General features: G+C 45.1%; 1 protein-coding gene across 22 annotated transcripts in view; it reads left to right on the top strand.

Annotated features, from left to right (window-relative positions):
* ANK2 (ankyrin 2) overlaps positions 1-13757 on the top strand; it is a 239340-nt gene that overhangs the window by 127341 nt on the left and 98242 nt on the right. For all 22 annotated transcript variants that reach the window (XM_054204194.1, XM_054204193.1, XM_054204189.1 and 19 more), the window contains 3 exons: positions 74-172; positions 9313-9411; positions 11541-11738. In XM_054204194.1, the coding sequence (XP_054060169.1) occupies positions 74-172; positions 9313-9411; positions 11541-11738 (396 nt within the window). The remainder of the gene's footprint in view (positions 1-73; positions 173-9312; positions 9412-11540; positions 11739-13757) is intronic.

The following is a 13757-nucleotide window of genomic DNA, read 5'->3' as shown; positions in this document are numbered from 1 at the left end:
CCCCACACGATTTCACCACCATTGCGCGCCTTCAAATCCATCACGCTCATTGTTTGTTCTTTTCATGGTGTAGAATGGAATCACCCCACTGCATGTGGCTTCCAAAAGGGGGAACACAAACATGGTGAAGCTCTTGTTGGATCGCGGAGGGCAGATCGATGCCAAAACCAGGGTGAGTCTTTCTATTCCCTGCATACGATGTTGTCCCTTCTTGGGAACGGATTGGGATTTTTTGCTTGCTTGCTTGGGGGTTTTTTGGGGTTTTTGGGGGTTTTTTGGTCTTTTTTTGTTAAGCCGGAGACTTGGAACACCGAGATTCATAGCTTAGGAATTCAGCTCCAGTAACTGTGTCTTGTTCTCTGTTCTTAAAAGGAGACATCAGATGCGTCTGTTATAAGTGACTCAAAAAAAAGAGAAAAGAACAAGTTCATCTGAACACAGGTCCAAAAATGTTAAGCATTGCCTCCTCACAAGTGTACTCTTTTTGAAACTTGGACCAAATTTAAATTGTGAATCCAAGAATAATTTATAAAGAATTTTTTTGCACCCTTTTTTTTTTTTTTCCCTAAATTCAGAATGCTACCTTTAGTTTTCCGGTTGTTTTATGTAGACTGCTTTCTAGACTATCAGACTAAAGAATGGCAGGTGTTGGTGGTGGCAGGAGGCAGAAATACTATTTACTTGAGTCTCTTGTAGGTCGTACACAAAAAAGCTGATGGAACTGATCTTTTTGAGGAGATAAGTCTGGTAGTTGGTCCAACTTCACGTGGCAAAAGAACACGCGTGCTGCACAGCGATGGGAAGCGGAGGGTCTGGACCCAGCTAGGCCTTTCATAGAATTATGGAATGGTGGCAGTTGGAAGGGACCTCTGGAGATCATCCCGTCCAACGCCCTGCCGGAGCAGGGTCACCCAGAGCAGGTTGGACGGGAACGCGTCCAGGCAGGTTTGGAATATCTCCAGAGAAGGAGACTCCAGAGCCTCTTCCAGTGCTCTGGCACCCTCAAAGTAAAGAAGTTTTTCCTCATGTTGAGATGGAATTTCCCGTGTTCCAGTTTGTGCCCGTTGCCCTTTGTCCTGTCGCCGGGCACCACTGAGGAGAGCCTGATCCCGTCCTCTTTTGACACCTGCCCTTTAGATATCGATCGGCATTGATGAGATCCCCTCTCAGCCTTCTCCTGTCCCGGCTGAACAGCCCCAGGTGTTCTCCTCCCAACTGTCCGGTTGAAATGCCGCACCAATACTCCGCTCTTGATTTACGGGGGATTTTGCCATCATTCAGGACAAAAGAAAAACCCATCAATTTATATGGGCAGGGTTAATTATTTCCAAAGGGGTTTTGGAGTCACCGAGGAAAATGTGGTCGTTTATGCGAACTGAGCTGCAAAGGGCTCGTTCTTGAAAGCTGCTGGGTTTTAAGTACGGATCTGCAAAATTATGCTTCTAAGTAACAGAGGGTGTTTTAGAGCAGGGTTTAGAGCTGGACATAAGAGTTTTTGTTTAGTGAGGTGGAAGGGTAGAGGATGGTGCAGTCAGCTACTCTTATGGTTGATTCAAGCTCAGCGGTTACTTTGATATTAGTTACATCAGCCGTTAATTACATCAATCATTTGTTGCTTCATAAGCTAGGAAGACAGTCATGCTTATCGTGTAACGCTATATGCGATTATGATTTTGATTTCTGATGATTTATGAAATGAATTGCGTCTCTCCTGCTCTTTTGTTGTTGGGTTTTTTTTTGTTTTGTTTTGTTTTCTTTTTAAAAAAAGCCCTTACTGAGGATGGAAAATGAAGGTGTGCAGTAAATCATCCCTGGTCAAGTTTTCCACAATAAGTGCCTAAAATCTCATGGTAAAGAGGCACGAAAAGGTAGTAATTCGCTGGAGTCAGGATATTCCACATGCTCGTAAGCCCAGCAGTCGTACAGAAGGGGTCCATTTTGGAGAAAGGCAGTATTGAATTCACCAATTTCCGGCTCAGTATTTAGATGCCTGGTTTAGACAAGTTGGCACAGGGGATTGTAAAGGACCTCTTGGATTTTAAGAGGCCAAGGTGTGTTCCCTTCCCGGCCCACCCGCAGAGGTGGATGTGCGGTTGGGAATGAAACTTGAACGAACAGGATTTTGCCCGGCGTGGGTGGAAGGGGCTGATTTTAGAGTCTTCTCATTGTCTGGGCTTCCTGCCCTTTGTCAGCAGCTCAAAAACTGTCAGCAGTGGAAACCCCTAAAGGTATCCGAAAGCACGTGTATCCCAGTTTGCCCGGGCTCAGCAGCTTCCTCTTGCTTTCATCCTCTGCTTTCTCCCAGCTCAAAGGCACGCGGCGGCGATTGGCCGCCTCTTCTTCCCGGCGAGGGGAGATTCCTGAGCTTTGGTTTTGCTGTCCCTGTCTCCGTGGCATGATCTCGCCTTCATGCCAGCCCTTTATATCACCTCCGTGGTTTTTTCCCTGGGCTTCGGCCGCGTGCCGTGTGTGCTTGGCTCTGGCCATGAGCGTGTAGGGTATTGAAGAGGGAGGTTGTGCGTTGCGTGCCGTGCGGACGTGGGTTCCATACTTTAAGGGATGGACCTCTGCTGCCTCCGCCTCGGTACTAACACCTTTCTGTATTCGCCTTTCCATTCCTCCCGAGGAACCACCTTCCAGTAGGTCAGATTCACTGAAAACCGGTGGAATTAAATGTACTAGGCTACTTCACTGCCGTGCAGCTTGGGCTTTTACCCTTAGTCTCCGTACCCCACCAAAATAACCCTCTTTGGTTAAAAAAAGCTATTCAAGGCTTTCATTCGGTTTATTTTTAACTCGCTGTATTACCCGACTCTGAGGATGCGTAAATTAAGATGCAAAAACTTATTTAGGCCGATTTTAGATGAGCCTCAGTACTTTAAATTTGCAGAGTTAATCTGTGCAATCCTCTCATATTTGAAAATGCTCCATTGGAATCGTCCATTAGGAGCCCCCGTATTGTCTAAAAAAAATAAATAAATTACACTGAATTTACTCCAAGGGAGTAAATTATGCGTGAGTCCTGCTGTTCCAGAGTTAACGTTGCGTGTCAGAGGAAAGCCCTGCTTACCGCAGGAATCACATATTTTTATTTTCTATACATTTCGCAAGGTATTTGCTGAAATTTCATGGCATTTCTCACTGGAGCATAAAAATGTGGAGCTGCTAGTAAATCGGCATGCTGCACTGAGATATTTTAAAAGAAGATTTTACTGACATGTTTTTTGGCAAGTTTTACGGTTTTTCTCGGCTGCTGAAGGAGAAATGTGGAATTACATTTCCCTTTTATCTTGTAGCTAAAGCAAAAATGGAAACTCCATTCCCGATGATATGAACGGGATACTTTTATTAGTGCTATCTGTTGTATCCATCTTTGTGCTGCTTCTGTTTACACACGAGCCTTGGCCGGAGGGGTTTTTGCCAAGTAATTAACGGGTAAAATTTCTTATGCTAAAAGCATTTCCTATTTAAAATCTTAGTCGAGCCTATATTCTCTACAAGTGTACCTCAATTAAGAGCTTTGGTGAGGTATGTTTGTTTAAAATTTTAAAATTTAACGTAACTTCCTACCTGTACGACTGGGGATAGTGGACGAGTGGAGCTGGGTTTCAGAAGCGACTGCGCCAGACGGTAGGTAGGAATCGCTATGCAGAAACGTCTCCTCTAAAAGATGAAGGAAAGTTCAGTTTACGATCAAATCGATGTCGGGTGGTCAAGAGGAACGTGGCAATTAGCAATTCCGACTTTGAGAGACGGAAAGCCTTCACGGCCTTTCCTGAATCACAGGAAGGATTATTCCACGGGGAATTATTCAAAGCATTTAAAAACAGAGCAATTTCAGCACAGCCAACGTTTATATCACAGAATCACAGAATCTTCATGGTTGGAAAGGACCCTTAAGATCATCGAGTCCAACCAAACAACCTACAATCTCTGCCACTAGAGCATGCCCTGAAGCGCCACATCTAGACGTTTCTTAAACACCTCCAGGGATGGCGACTCAACCACGTCCCTGGGCAGGCTGTTCCAGTGCCTGACCACTCCTTCAGTAAAGTAATTCTTCCTAATATCTAACCTAAACCTCCCCTGATGCAACTTCAGACCATTTCCTCTGGTCCTGTCATTATTCACCTGGGAGAAGAGGCCAACACCCACCTCTCTCCAACTTCCTTTCAGGGAGTTGTGGAGGGCAATGAGGTCTCCCCTCAGCCTCCTCTTCTCCAAACTAAACATGCCCAGCTCCCTCAGCCTCTCCTCATATGCCCTGGTCTCCAGACCCCTCCCCAGCCTGGTGGCTCTCCTCTGGACACGCTCCAGCGCTTCAATGTCCCTCTTGTACAGAGGGGCCGGGAACTGAACACAGCACTCGAGGTGAGGCCTCACCAGTGCCGAGTACAGAGGCACCATCGCTTCCCTGCTCCTGCTGGCCACGCTATTCCTGATACAAGCCAGAATGCTGTTGGCCTTCTTGGCCACCTGGGCACACTGCTGGCTCATGTTAAGCTGGCTCCACCAGCACCCCCAGGTCCTTTTCTGCCGGGCAGCTTTCCAGACACTCTGCCCCAAGCCTGTAGCGTTGCTTGGGGTTGTTGTGACCGAAATGCGGGACCCGGCATTAATTTCTATTAAAATTATATTCTGGTATAATGGAATAGTAGCAGCAAGGATACATGGCATCTGGAATGTTAATGACTCTTAAAGGATTTCAGGAGCATTCTTTATGGATGCAATTTTCATAATATCTCTGTTTTTATCATCTCTCTCTATAAATCGGATAGGAAAAAAAAAAAGAACAAGAACGTGAGGCTTTTTTAGTTTTTGTGTGCTTTTTTACTTTTAAAATACAGTGTTACTCACAGGCCTTTGTCACCTTTCAGGTATTTCCATTTTTGTGGGAAATATGCTTAGAAGGGGGAGGGAGGAACGTGTTCACCTGTCTCAGATGCTGAAGTTGTCCCACATTTGGTGTTCCTTCTCTTGAAACTCGCCAACATTGAAATGAAATTTTTCTCGCTCTGGGACTTTTCTTTAGACTCCTCCTGCAGGCTCTTGTCCAGAATATTTACAGTTGGGAAAAAAAAAAAAAAAAATCCTCGGAATGAAACGTGTTGTGTGCCTGGAGTGGGGCGGAGAGGTGGTAACGGCGGGGAGAAAGTCTGGTGTGCCCTTTGGGTTGGAGAAGGGCCACAGAAAAGAAAGGGAGGCTCAGCTGGAGCTGAAAGAAGCGGAAGGTTGAGCAGAGAGAGGCGTGATACCAATGGGAAAAGAAAAAGAACGAGCTGGGGGCGGGGTGGAACTTGGAGATGGGTTGGGTTGGGTTTTTTTGGTGGTGAACGCGCTTCAGACACCCCTTAAAACACTCATTCTGGCAACCTAGTGGGATTTATTTGTAATTGTGTCTCCTTTTGTGTATATGCATCCTGACAAACTAGGCACGGCGGCTCTCTGCTGTTTCCGCCTGTATGGTTTTCCTACCATAAAGCCATTGTGATCCCTAACCCTGTCTCGGCGCTACACGGTGTTTGCAGAAGGGTTTTTTCCTGCCGTAATGCTGCTGTTGACATTTCCTCCCAGTCTTCACGCGTGCACAGAGCGCTCATAATTCATTGGCAGTTTTTGCCATTCCTAAAGCAACGTCAGATTATAAATATCTAATCACAGTGCAGGTATTTGCTATAAAAAATTCAGTGGATTCACGTAACGTTTACAAGGAAGCGGGAAGGGATGTCCTACAGATTACCTAAGCAAGCTATAGATAATAGCAACTATTATTTCAAATCATTTAAGTTAACATCTCATTATGCAAGCATGGTATATTTTTTGCTGCGTTTTTAAGATTTGTACTTTGAATGGCAGACCGGGAACGAGACTTTAGAGCATGTTTAATTATGCCCAGACTCTGAGAGCTTAGAGCAAGAGGGGGAGACTTGCCTTGTTTGTTTTTAAAGAGGTGAGGTTTAGTAGTAATGAAAACTGAACAAATGAAAAGGCCTTTATTTGGTGAGAAAATTTAGACAATTTTGCCCGTTTAACACGCAGAATGCTAAAATTTTATTTCCCCCTTACGAAAAGGAGAATATGCGGCTGTATTGTAGAAAATCCTTCAGCAATTTGGCCTTTGATGTTCATGTTCTGTCGTCAGCCTTCGTTGGAATGAGCACCGAATGTGCGCAGCCGTTCTGTTAAGATGCTGCCCGTATCGTTTCCCCCTAAGAATCTCTCGTAAGCACAGCTCGTTTTTATCTCGGTCTCTTGTGAAGTATAGCATTTTAATGACTCTGAAATGACCCAATAATTGCTCTTCCTGCAGTTAGGAGTCACGCGCAGAATTCAGAATTCATTTTGCGGCTTAAAAAATTGGCCAGTGATTGATTTTTTCAAGATAAAAAAAGGCGCAAGTTTACCTTCAATTTTGAGAGCCGTTTAAGAGGAAATTTGGAGTGATGGAATTTCATGGCTTCCATGCAGGCAGAGAGGTTGGTAGTGTCCTTTCTGGCAGTGCCCCGGCTGTTGGTGACATCGCAAAGCCTGAGCTAAGAGAATACCACGTACGGAAACAGCAGAGCGCCAGGTGTAGGACGTCACTTGGAAGATGAAAACATTCAACTGTCCGTTATGTACTGTTTGGGAGGAGGAGATAAATATCAGACTTTTAAAAATATAAAATGGCTGAATTTCTTGTCTCCTGGCCTGGCGGCCTTTGCGTTTATGGGATATCCGTTATCCGCGCTTCAACGTCCACGTCTCTTCCACCCAGCGCTGTGTGTCCTGTCAAATGGTGTGTTCACTGTCTTGGCCAGCCCGTCGTCTTCGGTTTACGTGGTGTACCAATTAGCAGTGGATTGATTACAAAAGTACGTAGGCAAAACTCCTGCGATAGATTGCAGAGCGCTGAGGTTCGTTGCAAACAGGTAATGGTGCAAAAGAGGACTAATTTGGTACACTGGGGTGGCTCTCGATGTTGGCTAGTGTCAGTTTGTCCTCATTCTGTTACGTACTAATCCTTCTCCCGTAACAGCTCGCTCTCTGCAGTTTCCCCTCGTCTTTGAAGCACGTAAGCCAAAATAGAGTAGAAAGTATGAAATACACAATAAATTTAAAATATATGTGCCGTTTTCCCCAGGAGAAAGAGGGAAGAGGAGAGGGTCATATGGGAAGGCTGTGAAGCGTATTGCTTCATTCGCCTGCTGGAACAGGCGATAGTAAACGCTGATGAATTTGTAAAAGCTATGACAGGACAGAATAGGAAAGGTAGCGAATTTTTACCTCTGCTTTCAGAGGGAGTTATAGATAAGAACAGAGGAGAAATCACACTTTCTAACGACTTAGTTCTTATTTTTTTGTTTTCGCTAGACCTTCTTGTGGAGTTGATGTGTTTCCTAGCTTGTATTTTTCTTCCTTTTTTTTTTCCTCCCTCTGGGGATTTATGCCGTTTGTTTTCAAGGGCTCGCACAATTTTACCTTTCTTTTGCTGTTCTATTAAAGAGAATAACATCAAAGTCACTATGCAGACAGGGAAAGTGAACTTCCCCCATTGATTAAAAACGTAGAGCACAAAAAGCCAGCAGCTGGAAAGAAATGCCGAATAAATACCTTCCCTAGAAATACATTTGGGATATATTCTCACCTTCGGAATGCTCATGGGAATTAGGTGCATGGATCCCTCTAGCAGCGAGACGAAAATAGGCCTCAGCCGTGCATATGTAGACTCGATTTAGGGGACTGTGAAGTCTCTAGTGCGGAAAAAAAATCCCAGATAAACTGGTTATTCCCGATTCCTTTACATTGTCTCAGTCTGCCAGGTGCCGAACAGCCTCGGATGCTGTTTGCGGGTTTCATCTTGCATCTCTTGAATTTCATGACAAAGCTTCCGTGGGATTTAGTGATGCCTCCGCCTCTGAGATAGCGGGTGTCGAGGCAGACCTAAACCCTTCACGTGTCTCTGAAAAATCTCTGGAAGCGGTAGATAAGTAAGGGAGGAGAAAAATTCCTCCCTGCAGGCGTCGGTTCCTCACCGCGGTGGGGCTTTGTTGCCCTGCTGACTCTGAAAGATGCTCTGGGCTTTCCAAACTGAGGATGGGGGAGGATCTCCTGCTTCGGAACTACCTTCGTTTGCATAGCCAAAAATGATGTTCCAATTGCGATGGCACCGTGCCGTCTAGAGCTACTTTTAATTTAAAAATGTTAGTAGCAGAAGTAAAAATACAGCGAGGTAGATTTCCTCCAAATGCCAGCAAAGAATGTATCTGTGTATGAAGCAGGGTCGCTAACTCAGGCTTAAGGCCACGTTTTGCGCATTTTTGCTACTGCTTTAACCTGTAAGTAATAAATCTATCTCAGACCGGCACCCTAGCGAAGTAACATCTACCTCATCTCAGATAAGCAGGGAGTCTCAAAGGGAGAAGGCTTTTCTTGGGATTAAAAACTATGACCGTTTCACCTTTATCAACCTGTCTCTGCTGAATGAGTATCGATGGCTCCTCCGAGTGCGTGCTTGAACAATACCGAGGTCGAATGAGAGGAAAACTTGGGTTTCTAGATCTTACGCATTTTCTTCCGTTCTGGCATTCTAATATTCTTTCGCAACCATTTTTCTTGCCTCATATTTCCGTTACTTTTCTGCGTAAAGTCCAAACTGTAGCAGAATTGCCTGGAACGCATTCTCCTGTCTAAATGTTTCGTTGACGCGCCTTTTGCTCCCGCTGCCGCGATCGTTCGTCAGTAGCCCGAGCCATTCTTTTGGCATAAGGTGGTGTTCTGCAACGGAAGAAACATTTGGTGGTCTCGGGGCAGTTTTAGCAAAGAATTGCCAGCTCTTTATTCAGCCCTCAATCTCAGAAATTAAAGGGTTCGTTCTGTTTGTTTCTCACTTTCTCTTTTTCTCTGGTTTAAAAATCTTCTTTCTCCTGCTGCCGGTTTAAAGCAACCCAGGTAAATTCTAGAGTAGGTTTTCTGGTGTGAGCCGTTTTCATCCCTGCCTCAAAAGCGATCCAAAGGGCAAGGGGTTGGTGAATGGGACGCCCTTGGCCCAGGGGTTATCCAGGGAGAGGCGATACAATCTCAGGGCCATGCAGAGGAGGATGAGGAGGGGAGGAGGCGATGCACGCTCGCGTGATCCTCTTTGAGAAGAGATTTCAGCACACGATGGGCTTCCTCTCGGAAACGGTAACCTTAGAGTGTCCTTTCCTGGTGCAAGGAGGAATAGGGATGAAGCTTCGCAGGCTTGCGTTCCTGGAAAGGGCGTCCCTCAGCGTGGCAGGATGGACGGTTGGGGAGACGTGCTCATTTGTTTTCCCTCCTTTTACTTTGAAGGACGGACTCACCCCGCTCCACTGTGCTGCAAGAAGTGGACATGACCAAGTCGTGGAGCTGCTCCTGGAACGAGGTGCCCCACTGCTTGCGCGGACTAAGGTGTGTGTCTTCTTAGAACACGTTAGCAGCTCGATGTAACTTTCCACAGAATTTTCAGTGTCACCGAGAGGACAAGGAAGAAGACAGGAACATTATGTTCTCCCAAAGGAAATGTTATTAATGGGTAGAATGATCCAAAATAAGGTTTTCTTACATAATTAGGGACTATCCTTTCCAAATATATGAAACGGTATGCACTTCTTTGCCCCTCTCTGTAATATCAGGCTAAATATGCTACTGCAAGCGCTTCACTTTTGTTGCTCCCTAAGACCACAGGGGCACAGAGATGGGAAAACTGGGGTCAGTCACTCCTGAGAGATGATTCCTGGTATATATTCTCCAATCCTCCGCATCAGCTAACTAGGACCTATGACTCGCAGCTTCTCCTAATCGTTTTCATGGACTCTTTCAGGCTTGGAAAAGTGCTTCAGTGTGTTCTTTACTAATTTGTGAAGAGCACACGTCTAAGATCGATGCATCTCCTACAAATGCTGCCCCTTTGGTCAAACTAATGAGAGAAGGATAATTGTTCAATAGTTCAATAAATAGAAATAAGCAAACCCCACTGAGCAGCACTTCAGCAAATTTCAGGGTGGCTGACACAGGCAGCTGGTATCATTAGTTGGAAAAACAATGGAATGGACTATCGCAATGACATATTGGAGTCCCCTGGAAGATCAGGAGGGACAAACAATTTAAATACGAGTTTCAGACCATTGCGCTCTTTACTGGGCCCCACTCCCTCCAACATGGCTTGAAACAAGGGCAATTAGTGTTTTCTGGCCCATAGTTACCCTTATTGAAGACTCCAGATTTTCTCTTGATAGTCCTCAGGAGGTTTTATCCCTGGGTTGTGAGCGTATCAGCTACATGAAATAAGGATGTGCTCTAGCTATGGATCCTTGATAGCACCAAGCAGTCCAGGTCATCTGTTTATGCAGGAGTGGCATCCACAGGGAGATGGGAATTTGTATGGAAACGATTCCTTAGAGTTTCACCGATGCCTTTGGTGGGGAGAAGGTGGTTAGGTGAACCTCATGTGTCAACATGCATCACTTCGCTAAGAGGTAGAGGCTCAGAAGAGCAGACCCTGGCACATCTATTGTGCACGCTTCAGGCGGGGTTCCCCGATGTCGCCATTCAAAGGCAGACGTTGCCAGTCAGGACAAAGTACCGGCATTGCTGTGGTGGGGATTGAGCAGAGCACAAGTGTCCAGTGAATAATTCCCTCCTTCTGGGTGACAAATAAACAGTCCGTTTGACCACGCCACGTCAGTTACCTGTCCAAGTCCAAACATTATCGTCTATCGTTAAACACGCAGTGCTTTTTAAATACCTTATCGCACGTAAAATGAAATTAGATTTAAAGGCAACTTCCTCTTCTAACTGCCGACTGAAACAGGTGGTTCCAAACCAGAGACAGACAAATATGGAAATAATAAAACCATTTTTTTTTTTATGAGAACAACTTGCTATACGCATGAATAGCAACAAATCTCTTTCCTCTTAATTGTCCACCCTGGACTTCAATATTTACAAAAAGAACTATTAAAGCCGGACGGTGCTGTAAAACTCCTGCTTCCCCTCCCCTTCAAGTGTTATGGTGTGAACAAAAGGTCCAACAAGGTGGCGGTTGAAAGCATCGTTTCCCAGAAGCTCGGGGCAGGTTTGCCAATGTTAACTGTTTCTTTCATTGAACACTTGAAGAAAAAAATATAGGTTTCTTAATAAATACGATGATGGGTAAGTAGACGCTTTTCCTCTAATTAACATACGACCTATGTCTTAGTGTTTTTGAGTATCCCCAGAGCTGTCTTTTGAGGTCAGGATATGTTTTATTAAATCATGAGGTAAGGCCCTTAGATTCTTTTGCTTTGCTTAAACTGTGATTTTAGTTAATCATATGACGTTCCTTTAAATTTGCCTGTATCGGCTGGCAGGGGAGGGGTGGCCATAGCTTTTTTTTTCAGTTTTCCTTCCAGTCCGTAGCTCAGACGCGGCTCCGTTCCAGTGATGGGGGTGCTCTGCGTGATGGTGTTACGTTAACTCATGATGGCATCCTTCTAACCTGTGCCGCGATCCAAGCGGAGGGTTACTGCAAGTTACTCTTCTGTTCTCTTTTGCCACAGAACGGACTCTCTCCGCTTCACATGGCGGCCCAGGGGGACCACGTGGAATGCGTCAAACACCTCCTGCAGCACAAAGCTCCCGTGGACGATGTCACGCTGGATTACCTGACCGCCCTCCATGTGGCCGCACACTGCGGCCACTATCGTGTCACCAAACTCCTTCTGGACAAGAGAGCAAATCCCAATGCTCGTGCCCTGGTAAACCTGTCCCACCCGTGTCGCGTAACAAAGCTATCCAGGGCAGATGAGTAGCTCTTACCAGTAAAGCTAAGTGAAAACTCCGTCGACAAACTCCCTCAGCCTTAAATAGTTGCAGTAACAACAGGGGTGGTGACACCCGCTGGTTACCAGTGTTGTATCACGTATCGTTAGGCCTAGTCATGGACCACGGGCCGTGGCAAATGGCTGCAGTATTGGGTCTGGAAGCTCTGCAGAGTTCCAAAAATCAGGGCCGTTTCTAGCCGATGGTAACCTGTACGTTGGTATTTCACTGAATTAGGAGTTCAGTTTTCCATACTATGTGATAGGATACACGTATCATTTCTAAGCTTTCAGCTGAATCAGTAAACTATTGGGCATGGAGAAAATACATTAAAAAGCGAATATTCCTGCATTTATCAAATTACGACATTCCCCTCTATTAGGTGCCACTTTTCTTCCTTTTTAAAAAACAGTGCTTCTGATGCTTGCAGGAGAACAGGTATGATTCCTTTCCCTCACTGCTCAGACCGTTACCCCCTAACTGAGAGAAAAACATCACGTTTGGCTTCGGGAACGTATAAAGCTTTCCAGAGCCTTTAATCTATCCAAACCCCAGAGGAGATTCCAATTTTCTCTAATAGGAAGCGTCCCCGTGAGCTGTTAGCTGGATGGAAGTTAAAATACCAATAAATTGCACTCGGTGGGGGAAAGAAAGAGACTGTGAACACTTGAGGTACTTCTGCAGGGCAAGAAGCCTGCCGTTGGCTGCTGTGGTCAGTGCCTCCACAGACCTTCCACCGCAGGCCACCCTGATGTCTTCCCCAGCTTCTCGCCTTCAATATGACCCCCTGTTTTTCTGTGAAGGCTCCCTCTACCCTTTACTTCCTTGGAACTGACTTTATCAACACCATTTTCTTCTGCCCTCTCATTTTTCTTGGCCTCTCTATGCCCACAAACCCCGTAACCCCCCATGCTCCCTCTTCTCATGCTTTTCTTCTTTTGTCTTTCTCGGTATCTTGTTCGCTCGGTTGATATTTTCAAAGCTGTTTTCATCCTCTCTTGTTTTTCTTGCCAGTCTTCTGATTATCTTTAGCTGTACTTTCCCCAGCTACCCACACGTACACATGATACGCTAGCCCCCACATCTTCTTTCTTTCCTTCCATGACCAGGAATACACCTTCTGTTCTTCTTGGAGAAACGTCTGAAACGAAAGGAGAACAGCCCCAAGCCGCTGCCTCTCTGCTCTCTTCCCTACAGACGGGTTTTGTTTTTTTTTATTCCCTCTCTCTGGTTTCCTCTCCCGTCAGGGACTTGTCGCCTCTGGCTTGTTTATTGTATTTAATATATTAAATGATGCTCATAGTTTCTGTTAGCGATACAGTTTTTCTCTCCCCCATCAAAGTCTTCCTCACTTAAATAGAAGTAGCAAAATTAAATCAACGCAGACAGTAAAATTAAGCGAAAATACGGAAACTTCTGAAACGGCAATGCTCCCTGTGAAATATGCTGAGAGATGTGCGGGAGGTGAAATATCTAATGGTTTTGATTGGAACCGGAGAAGGCTCCGGTTATTAATCGCAGTAATAATATTCAGCAGAGTCCTGTGATGGAATAAATTTTGCAAATAATCCATTTTTGGCTAGATTTAAAAAAAAAAATAAAAATAAAAATTGTTAACGTTTGCAAAGTTATTTGGGGATACAAGCACTGTGTGGGTTCTTAGCTTTTTCAATTTGTGTATGCTTTAAAGGACCTTCAAGTCAACTAGTAATTAACATTTCCCTTAACGGAAGCTGACTGTAGAATAATGCGTCCCGTGCCTCTTTCCGTGAACTAAGATTTCCCTGATAAGTTCTGTTTACTGCTAGTTGATTGTTTAGCGATGCTGATCCTTTTCATTCGAAAATCCAGCAATTTTTCAACGTTACCTAAAAACGTTACCTGTGCTCTTCACTAAAAGGTTCACAAACGGTGAATAATGTGTTTTGCTTAGCTTTAGGCGCACGCTTAACCTG

This window comes from Rissa tridactyla, chromosome 5 (assembly GCF_028500815.1).
Source record: "Rissa tridactyla isolate bRisTri1 chromosome 5, bRisTri1.patW.cur.20221130, whole genome shotgun sequence".
Taxonomy (NCBI): Eukaryota; Metazoa; Chordata; class Aves; order Charadriiformes; family Laridae; genus Rissa; species Rissa tridactyla.
Note: the sequence above shows the minus strand (reverse complement) of the source record. Positions and strands in the feature narration are given on the sequence as shown.